The sequence below is a fragment of the Cucurbita pepo genome, unplaced genomic scaffold, assembly GCF_002806865.2.
Source record: "Cucurbita pepo subsp. pepo cultivar mu-cu-16 unplaced genomic scaffold, ASM280686v2 Cp4.1_scaffold000796, whole genome shotgun sequence".
Classification (NCBI taxonomy): domain Eukaryota; kingdom Viridiplantae; phylum Streptophyta; class Magnoliopsida; order Cucurbitales; family Cucurbitaceae; genus Cucurbita; species Cucurbita pepo.
In genome coordinates, this window is record NW_019647008.1 from 1,480 (window position 1) to 12,313 (window position 10,834).

A 10,834-nucleotide genomic window follows, 5' to 3' on the forward strand; every position below is an offset into this window, starting at 1 on the left:
ATTTTTCCCTTTAAACAAGGTTTCTTCAACATCAAACCATGCATCGTCCTTGGTGAAGATATCCCCCCATGTCTCTTCTCCTTGTTAGTTTATCAAATTTTAACTTTCCAATGAGAATTTTAAGACTTTGTTTTGTTCAACTTATTAGTTGCACTTAATGGGTTCCTTCATTTTTTGTCTCTTTCCATCTTTTTTTTCTTGATGGAACAATAAATAATTGTTTTGTTGCATTTGAAAATTCTTCGGAAAAATATATTTTTTTTTGCAGTTATGATATGGACACGGTGGAGGAGTTGACAACTACTTCAGATAGCAAACACGAGAAAATTTGAGGGATCCAGAATCGGTGATCAAGAGACTTAAGACTGATATTCATGGTTGATTGATCAACCTGATCATCAAAATGTCAATATGCAAATTGAATCGAGTTTTCAGTTTTCCGAAACTTCAACTACAAAAAGTTTTAACTTCTTAGTTTGGGTTGAGTAGTCTAAGTTAGTCGGGTTATCGAATCATATGAACATCCTTATTTTCTTGACTACATTTTCTTGACCACTGTCATTCAAGTGATCTTTAATGTATAATTATGGCTCGAGCTTAAGGTATAATAGAATCTAGGAAAACAAAGAAACAAATTTAATTAATTAACTTGTAGCTATCTCAATTAATTAATTTTGTTTTCACTTCCATTATATAATTTTAGTATTATCATTGAATTTTTTATAGAACATGGTCCATGTACGGGCACATGGACCCACTAGGTGGGCTCACATACATACTCCAAGGGGCCTAACGTGGTCGGGTACAATGTATTAATGCGTCACTAAATAGCACAGAAAAGGAAAGGTCCGCATGATATCATCGTGAACATAAATATCGAAGGTACGCATCTATATTAACGAGAAAAGTATCTTGATGCACATGACATACATACATGCATGCGGTCCCCATGATTTACATTCATAGCATAATATTAACATTCTTCTCTTTCTCCTTTCATCCATGATGTAGTACATATATGCATCATGTATACATTACACGATAGCCTTCACATTATCCATCACATAATTTTTCATGGCAAGACATGACATGACATACATAGTATTTTTGTTTCATTTACAACATGGCGTAATGGACATCACATGTATAAATAGTATACCATCATATGTAATTACATAGAACACATAAAACATAGCATAAAATAATATTGTGCATACAGGCCATAGGGCAAGTTCGTATTGTACAATAATCATAATCCTGAGGAAGCGACTCTCTTGCCTGCTAACTACTCGATATCTATACTCGATATCTATATTGACCATTGTTAATCTAGACGAGTTCATTATCAAAGAATAGTTAAAGGTCTTCAAATAGTCTTTGGCATTGCATATCATATGCATCAAGAACAACTCTAAAAACAAATCACAAAGCTTAATAGAATTCGATCTGGTTTTCTGCCGCGGCGGTGTTTTCTGTGTGCGCATGGTCTCCGGCGTTTGGATCTGCGTTCAACGGCCGAACTCCTAAGGTTGTATATTCTCCTCCCTTACAGTTCTTGATAATTTCTCTGTTGATCGTTCTTGGAAAACATTTCAGAGCTCTTCTTTTGTTCGATTCACACATCTTTTGTATATGTTTGTGCACGTAGGTTTTTTCGATAGATCCTAATCTGCTGGTAATCTTTACTCTACTGTCTCTGTTCTTTGCGTTCTTCATAGCACGCTATTATGCTAAGTATACAAAATTCCAAGCGTGTTGGTTCTAGGGTTTATAACACATCGCAACTCCCAAATTTGATTAGGCAGAGAAATCGTGTTGAAGATTAGCCATACATCTTAACAACTTATATGAAATTTCCGAGTAATCCACATTAGTCTAGTCGTACAGAACAGTGACATGAAGGTGATAAACTATACTGGCAGGGAAGATGAGCATAGTTTCTAAGGCATGTGGGCTACCTTGGAGAAGGAGCTATTTCCGATTCAGAGAGAATTCTTGTAGACATGATACTAGTTTGTGGGGAAGTGCTTTGATGGACTGGTAGACACTCCTTAAGCTCTCCCAAAACATGACTTATGTCTGGCCTTTGAAGTGCAGTTGATTGAGTGCATGACATGGCAAGTTCTATGATTTTCCAGGCTGAATTGTGGTTGAATTGTCCTCCTAACTTGAAATCAACAATTTGTTGAATGTCTCCTGTTTGGATCATTGGTTCCACCCAGTTTAATATGTGAAAATTCCCACCAGAAGTTCTTGTTATTGCAGGCTGTCCAGTGACCAGCTCAAGCAAGATAATGCCAAGGCTATAGATATCACTTTGCTTATTTACGTTACCACACCCTTGAGTTCTGTGTAAAAAGCACATAAAACATAGAATCAAGTTTCTAAAACAATAAGAAACCAAAATCTTATTAAGTTAAGAGTTAATTAGGTCTCTTGTTTTACTTACCCAAGGTCGAGATATCCTGGTGTACCAGCTAGACGAGTAAAAGGTTGAGATTCATTTTCAGTTGCAAAAGTTCTAGACAATCCAAAATCAGCTATTTTGGCTGTCATTCTCTTGTCTAATAATATATTTGCAGGTTTTAAATCTCTATGGATAATTGGAGGTTTGCAACCATTGTGTAGATACTCCAATCCTGTAAAATGGCATACGAGAGTAAGTGAGTTCGTTTTTTTTTTTAATATTGTCTTTAATGCTTATGATAAAGACAATAGACCTCTGTATATCTCTATAATGATATAGTATTGTCCACTTTGGACAAAAATTCTCACGGATTTTCCTTAGATTACCAAAAGATCTCATCCCGATAAGGATATTGCCCTATACAAGAAAGAAAGAAAAGAAAATATATGTTCTAATTTAGTTTACTAACCCTGTGATACATCCACTGCAATTTGAAGTCTTCCAATCCAACTAAGAGTATCGGTGTTTGAATTTGTATTTTGGTTTTCTGCATGAAAAACATATAACAAGCTCAGCTCATTGATACCTGGAGCCATTTAGAAATTTCAGTGAGTGATTCTGAGTAGAGAAACATAATATCAATACTTAAGTGTTGCTGTAAACTGCCATTGGCCATATATTCATAAATGAGCGCCTTGTGTTGACCTTCATCACAGTATCCAAGTAGGCAAACCAAGTTGCGATGATGAAGAACCATCAGAAGTTGTGCCTGCATTTCAAGTGGGATGATTTCATTTGACTTCATCACTTGTTGGCCATCATATCAAATGGTTAAAGATGGGTAAAAACAAGCAATACTTATCTGCTAGCTAGACTCCAACTTTTTGCAGCCCAACCCGCCCACATGACAGAAGAAAAAAAATAAAAAAATTACATGCACCTCTATTCGAAATTCTTTATTGCCTTGTTGTGACGTTGCTGAAAGCATCTTCACTGCAACTGTAGTTTGATCCTTCAGAGAACCAAGATAAACTTTCCCAAATCCTCCTTCTCCAAGAACCACCCCAAAGTTTTCAGTAATACCCACAACCTCTTCGTAGCTATACTGTCTACCCTTCAATTTTAGTGGATCCTCTTGTTTTGATTCGATCGAGTTCTCTAAGGAAATAAGAATCAAATTTTCAACAAGAAGATAACAGCATTTAAAGGCGTACATTATAAAGTATTGTAATCAATATAAGAAATCAAAGAAGAACATACCTTTGGGTTTTCTTGTACAGATTATAGTGACTCCCAATAGGATTACAACAAAGACAAGGGCCGCTATAACAGAGAAAAGAATAGGAATTTCCAACTCTTTTTTCTGGTTGCATGGAGGTGACCAACAGAGTCCTGGATTGCCTTCCATACTGAATGAAGGGAAAAGAAAACCAAATTAACCAGAGAAAGAAAGGTGTAGTTTTGTATTGACTTTAACTTTTCAAAAGAAGAAGTGACCTTAAAATTAAGGTTCCATCCTTAGACTTTTGAAGAAGAGTGTCAGGTACGACGCCGGTGAGTTTATTCCCACTTAAATTTCTGGAAGGAGAAGTACTAACAATAGTTAACACATTGTATTATTTTAGGATAAGATGTTCTTAATAATACTAAATGTATTCTATTATATTGACAGATTTCTTGTGATGAGATATTATACAGAAGTCGCAGCTGTGGCAATAGCACCAAGAATTCTGGTACTGCCCCTTCCAACTCATTGTAGGATAGATCTCTGAGAAACAAGAACTCAATTAAAACACCTTCATAATATTCTGGCTTAATCTTTCAAAGCAAAAACGAAGATCTTTGGAGCATGAAAATAGAAAAGAAAAATACTTACAAATAGTTGATGGCAGTGAGCATGGAGAAGGAGGATGGGATATCTCCAGTTAAGTTGCTTCTGCTCAGGTTACTGCAAAAGTAGATTGGGAATTGTTTTGAATACATCACATAGTGGAATTAGTGAATTGCTAAAGGAGAGGAGAGGCTTTTGGTTGAGAAATTATACAGTGAAATGATTCTTGCCCATGGTTGGACATTGTTGCAATTCAAACCTTTCCATGAGAACTCTGGTGGGCTACAAGGATCACCTTCCCAATTTCTACTAAGCTTGTAATGTTGCTTGATATCACTTATTGCGTTCACTGTGAGTAGTATTAGTAGAAGATGTTTGGTAATATTCGAGGGTAAGAAGAAGAAGAAGAAAGAAGAGAACGTACGATCTTGCAAGAAGGTTAGTGGATTTGGAGTGTCCATGGCGTACAAAATCTCGTACCCGTTGAGGATGGGAGGGAGGCTAGAGATGGATGTAGCAGAAATGGAAAATTTAACCTGCTGGCCGTGATTCACATCGAAGCCTTTTGTGCAAACTGTGTGTGGTTTGAGATATTGGAGTTGAATGGACTGTGTGATGGTTTGGACATCGTTGAGCACAATCTTCATATCCCGAAACTTCCCGGCTTCATGCTTCTCGATCTCCGCAAAATGAAAGCAAACATATAATCTATAACTTCTATAGGCTGTCCCTAATCCAAGTGGAAAACTTGAACCGTTGGCACGACACGCCGTCTGTAACATCAACATTGGCAACTTGTATGGATCATCATCGTTAACATTAGTATTATTGCTCCCAGCAATTACAGCATTTGTGGTCACTAAGCTCGTATTGTTTTGGCAACTGTAACCGCTCCAGATCCGATCATACACATCGTTCGGGTATCTGCAAGCATGAATTACCATTACCTACAATAATACATGAAAAAAACTGACAAATTCTTCTTTCTTTTGCAGAAAAAATAGTTGCAGCACATGATGCATTCAAGTATGGTTCATAAACAACGAATGTGAAGCCTAATTACGTGATTTGGTTGGTGCCTCCAACATCGAATCGGTTCGAAAGGACCAAGAATTTTGCAGTGTCAATGGGATCAAGTCGATAAAGAGAGACGTCAAGAGGTCGTAATATCAAAGCGGAAATGTAGGGAACTCCAGAATTTGTGTTAACCAAACAGACGTCGATGTAATCCGAGGAAGGATCAGGGAGGGTAATAGCCTCCATACATAGGCTGTCAAGCTTCACTGTTCCCCACAAGTTGACGCCGAGGTGAAGGTCAAAAGTGGGGGTGGAGTTTAACCCATCATAGTTGCCATACACAAAGGAAGCTCTGATGAGATATTTAGTCATTTTGGGTGCCTCTGTTTTTAGACGGTAGCAGTTCCTTGTGCCATTTGGAAAGCTTCTTAAGCTCCAGTATATAGGTCCCCAACGTGGACGATATTCTGCTAATATTTGGTTGCTCATTCCAGATCCTATCATGTCTTTGTCTGTTTTATAAACCAACCCATCCCCTTCGTTTACGGTATCTTCGAATCCGCCGCAGTCGATACTAATGAAACCTATCATTTCAAAATTCGAACAATTACAAACTTTGATTTATTTCTTAAAACTACTTACACGCATTCTCGAGTTCAAGAATTGCTCAAGATGCATTGAAGCATTACCATTTACTTTTTTGTATTTGAAAATTAATTTGAGTTCTAGCACAAATAAGATATTATCTACGTCCCAAATTTATTTAACGCTTCTTATCCGCTCTCTCGTACTTAAGAGTCAGGTGGGATCATAACTTTATATATCATGTGTTTATATGATTTTTGTTTATTAGACATATTCGAATTTTGCACAAAAAAAATATAGAATAAAATAGGTGAAATTTGACAACAATATTATCATTCCAAATTCCAAAATATAGCAATTCCAAGATCACTTTATGAATATTTTATCACAAAACATTACTTTTATGTCCCTTTGACTTTTCTCAAAAGCATTTATAAGTTAATTTTCAAGTACTGTTTCATTAACCAATCAAAAAGTGTTTTTAAACCTAATAATAATAATAATAATAATAATAATAATATATTTAAAAGTAATTTTTAATATAATAAAATTATCAAAATGACTTGTTGGTGAGTGATTTATTGAATATTTGGTTCTATACGTTTAAAAATGATTTTCTATCTCTAAGGTGAACTTGTATCATTCAAGGCAGGTTTGAAAATGATTTTATAATTATAATTAGTTATTTTTATTGTTTAATTATATACTTAATCAGAGATTTTGATTTAAATAAAATATTTTTTTAATGATTAGTGTTATTTTAGAATAAAAATTATAAAAATAAAAAATAAAACTAAAAACATGAAAGTTAGTTTTAAAAAATTATTTTTGGCCTTTTAACTTCAATTTATAACGATTTAGCCTCCAACCGTTTATATTTATTCCTACAAATAAACCGGGTGCTACAAAGTCTAAATCATTAAATAATAAAAATTAACATTTAACTTTGATAAAAAAAAAAAATTACAATGGCATAAATTAATTGTTATAAATTTAATAATACACAAACTAAATTATTACATGCTAAATTTCAAAATATAAATGGTTATTTTTACGAACATACAAGAATATTATATTTATGAAAGTGTAAAGAAACAAAAAGTGTATTAATAATCGAGAAAACTATAAAGGATTAATGGGAAGAGTAATCTCGCGTAATTAAAATTACGAGAAAGATTATAAATTTATAAGTAAAGAATATCATCTTATTCTTATAAACTTTTTTGAAAGACGAAAAGTAAAATAATGAGAACCTATATTTTGAACAATATCATACTACTATGAAGATATAGTTTTTACCTTCGGGAGATTGGGCGGCGTAGACGAAGTGAAAGCCCGTCGCCAAAACGCATAGCGAGGCGGCACAAACCCACCTCCGTTCGACACCCATTGCCACTTCAATGGAACCAAAATTTGATTCTTTGTATTTTGGTTCCTAATTGATATCTCTTTATAGAACCAAACCTTTGTGTTCTTTCATTCAAGTCTCCCTCTCAATTTCGTATTCAATGCTTGCTCCCACATGGACCACCCTTGACCATTTCCAACACTCTATGCCAAAATTTGGTTTTAATTCTCTTGTTTCGTGTAACAACTCGGCTTTCTACGTAATCACGAGTATTACTTAAAATAAAGGTTTGTAATTTAAATGAGAAACGTTGTTTGCTCGAGATACCCTTTTAAGAAACGGTGAAAGGACATCCAACAAAACAAAGTGAACTATACAATGCTAAAATTTCATCCTAAAAGCACTATCTATGCAATTACAATCTCACTAGTTTCTATAACCTGACTCGATAGGGAAAGTCCAAAGAGAACAATATCTGCTAGCGGTGGATTTTGGTCGTTACGAGGAGTTTTTTAAAATAAAAACTTTCAGTGTGGAAGCTATTTTTAAAACATAAAATTTCAGAGTTGTTTTGTGACCCTATTCGTCACTATCATTGATAGTCAAAATTATGGATGGATATCGTAAGGAGAAGCTGCTCGTACTGTAACCGTTGAACGATGTTGGAATCACAAGCTCGTCAACCAAATGACGCACAAGAGAAAGGTAAAAGAAAACAATTGAGCACACAAATTAGCCACACATCACTTACGATCATCGAGATCGACCACTATCATGTTGTTCAACTGCATCGACATTCGAGGGTCATTCCCCGAATGGATTTGTTGGAAATTAAAAATTTATTTTCACAGTGAAAGCCTCGAAATCGATTTGACTTCAAATAAAACATTTAGATGAAATCAAGAACTCTAACATTGTGTTCCAACGGTATATAACTTACTCTTCTAACACAAGTAATTTGACTCATGGGAGACTCTTACAAACATAAAAAATAAAAATTTAACTAGAAAATAATATATCCAAATATCTATTTTTATGTAAATTAAATTTAAATAAAATATTTCAATATATTCTTAACCTATTTAAATTTGATTGTGAATTTGATTGAGATTTAATTTTGATTTGGTCTAGTCAACCAAGTCAACTTCTCGATCAGACTTATATTGATTGAACAATGACTAAATTCTCAAAATTAATTTTCTTGATTTTACTCACTTAAATCTAAACTATTCAAATTGAATCTCAACGGTTTCAATTAATTCAATTTAGTTTAATCTAATTCGATTCAATCTCGATTATACTAATACTATCGGTTATGATACGAAACGTTTGATGATATTTTTTTCATAAATTTTGGTGTTATCTCATGCAATCCCTACGTGAAAGTGATGAATAAGAATTGAATGGTATTCTATTCTATAAAGCCAAAATGGCACGCATCAATCAAAATTGCCTATCAAAAACACTACTTTTCATAATGCATTTTAAATTTGTATTTAAAATATTATAATCATCCGACTCGTGTCAGTAATTGACAGAGAAGTTTCAATGAAGGATAAGAAATGTTGTTAGTAGCCGTTACCAATGAGTGAACCACGGTTAGTGACAAGGGTTACTAACGGTGGGCACGACCCTAAGAGAAGTAAAGATAGTATGAGAATATCTAAATCATTTTAGTATATCCTTAAAAAAAAGGCAGAGCTACTTCCGACTTAGAAAAATCTTATCATGTTTTTGTCTGATTCACTTTCTTCATATGCACGGCACTCCATATTAATAAAACCTGTAATTTTCATATTTAATACAATTACTAACTTTCTTGGATCTTTATATTTTGGATTAGTAGTGTTTGATATATTTAATTTTTAAAAAATAGAAAACAAAAATAAAATGGTTATTAAATAAAATTGAAGATTGAATAAGGTTTTTTTTTTTTTTTTTTTATAAATTTTGATCGATCATTACATGAAAGTGATGAATAATAACTAAGGAATAGTAGAAAAATCGAGTCGTTGATAGTTGCAGATGAAGGTTGTCGCTCGTAAAATTTGGTTTCAATTGTTTAAGAATAATGTAGGTCGAGCAACATTAATCTTCCCCCAACAATAACGGTACTAATTCCATCAAGCTCAATTTGACACGGTACGAAGACTATTTGAGCAATGGACATAGACTCATCTCCAAAACTGACCTTTCGATCTTTCATTAATGTTTCAATGTCAAATGTTGAATAAGTTGTATGGGCCTTCGTCTTGCTTAATCCAAACTCCTAAAGAAGTTATTTCAAAGTGATGAAAACGTCCTGATCTAACCTAAGAGCTACAACGTAAATGAGAATGTGACCGTCCTAACTTCATTTCCATGGTCTTCACCATGTTGTTATCCGTACAAGGTTTTCTTATCTTTATTTGTAAAAGAAATAGCACGTAGCTTGAGTATTTAAAGAAATACTAAATAAATAGCCCCTCTGTTTGGGTCGAGAAACACAATCACATGCAACCATAGTGGGACCTATCTTTTCATAAAAATATTGTGGTCTTATACTCTACTTTTCATTATGGGTGAAGTTGGCTCTGTAGTAATTCTCTACACATGGCTCATGCATGCACACATGGACCCACCAAGCGGGCTCATGTACGTACTCTCTAGGCATACCCTTCAGCTAGTGCACGCTCATGCTCATGCTGCTAGAGCCATAGGGAAATGAGCCTCCATAATATCATGGCGTGCATAATATCATTGGGTATGTGTCCGTACTAATCATAACGGATAAGTATTCTGATGCACGTGACATACAAAATGCATCAGATCTCATAGTATCAAATTATGGCATAGACTTATGATGAAGTCATAGCTCTATTCTTTCATGTCATAGAGTTCCTATGAGACATGCATTCGTATACTGGAAAAGTAATGAACTCTTCATCCTTATAGCGGAAGGATTGAAAACCGTTTTGATTTTATTAAGAATTAAAATAAAGCAATTAATATGCGAGCAAGAACTTTACCTTTATACAAACGGTAAGTTGCAAGTCTCTTTGATGTATTCCAACGATGTAAAAGTTTCTCCACAAAGTTTTTCTCGTTATGACTCAACAAAAGGTCAAAACTTGTGGGACCCTCAGACCCTCTTTAAAAGAAAATCACTAAATATCTGTTTGTTAGAAATCACGACTCTCATAATGGTATGCACAATCTCTCGTGGCTTTGCTTTGGGCTTCTCCAAAAGGACTCATACTAATAGAGATATATTCTTTTACTTATAAACTCAGGATCATTCCCTAAATTAGCCAATGTGGAACTTATTCCCAACAATCCTAAAAAATTCTCCCATCGAACAAAGTACAACATAAAGTCTCCCCTGAGGCCTATGGAGCCCTTGAATAGCCTCCCCTTAATCGAGGTTCGACTCCTTCTATGGAGCACTTTTGACTATACCTTCGAGGCTCACAATTCTTTGTTCGACATTTGAGAATTCTATTGACATAGCTAAGTTAAGGGCATGGCTCTGATACCATGTCAGGAACCACAACCCTCCACTATGGTATGATATTGTCCATTTTTAGCAAAAGCTCTCATGGCCTTACTTTGGACTTCCCAAAAGGCCTCGTACCAATGAAGATGTATTCCTTACATATAAACCTAT

At 34.5% G+C, this 10,834-nt stretch overlaps 1 protein-coding gene and 1 long non-coding RNA gene across 4 annotated transcripts; one reads left to right on the forward strand and one right to left on the reverse strand.

Annotated features, from left to right (window-relative positions):
- Positions 1-1,240: 1,240 nt before the first annotated feature.
- On the forward strand, positions 1,241-5,753 carry LOC111785875. The gene is made up of 2 exons (XR_002813715.1): positions 1,241-1,528; positions 5,234-5,753. It is a non-coding gene; the product is annotated as an uncharacterized LOC111785875 (long non-coding RNA).
- LOC111785874 (putative leucine-rich repeat receptor-like protein kinase At2g19210) lies at positions 1,768-7,256 on the reverse strand. 3 transcript variants are annotated; one of them, XM_023666234.1, is made up of 13 exons: positions 7,140-7,256; positions 5,302-5,839; positions 4,663-5,162; positions 4,452-4,587; positions 4,284-4,355; positions 4,104-4,175; positions 3,905-3,985; positions 3,668-3,816; positions 3,348-3,565; positions 3,053-3,176; positions 2,877-2,954; positions 2,450-2,639; positions 1,768-2,348 (listed from the first exon to the last, which is right to left on the reverse strand). In XM_023666234.1, the coding sequence occupies exons 1-13, from the start codon at positions 7,228-7,230 to the stop codon at positions 1,955-1,957; spliced, it is 2,643 nt and encodes an 880-aa protein (XP_023522002.1). In that variant the 5' UTR covers positions 7,231-7,256; the 3' UTR covers positions 1,768-1,954. The 3 variants fall into 3 exon arrangements, with proteins under 3 accessions (XP_023522002.1, XP_023522001.1, XP_023522003.1); XM_023666233.1 differs by having other exon boundaries at positions 4,452-5,162; XM_023666235.1 differs by lacking the exon at positions 5,302-5,839 and having other exon boundaries at positions 4,452-5,162.
- Between the last annotated feature and the right edge of the window lie 3,578 nt (positions 7,257-10,834).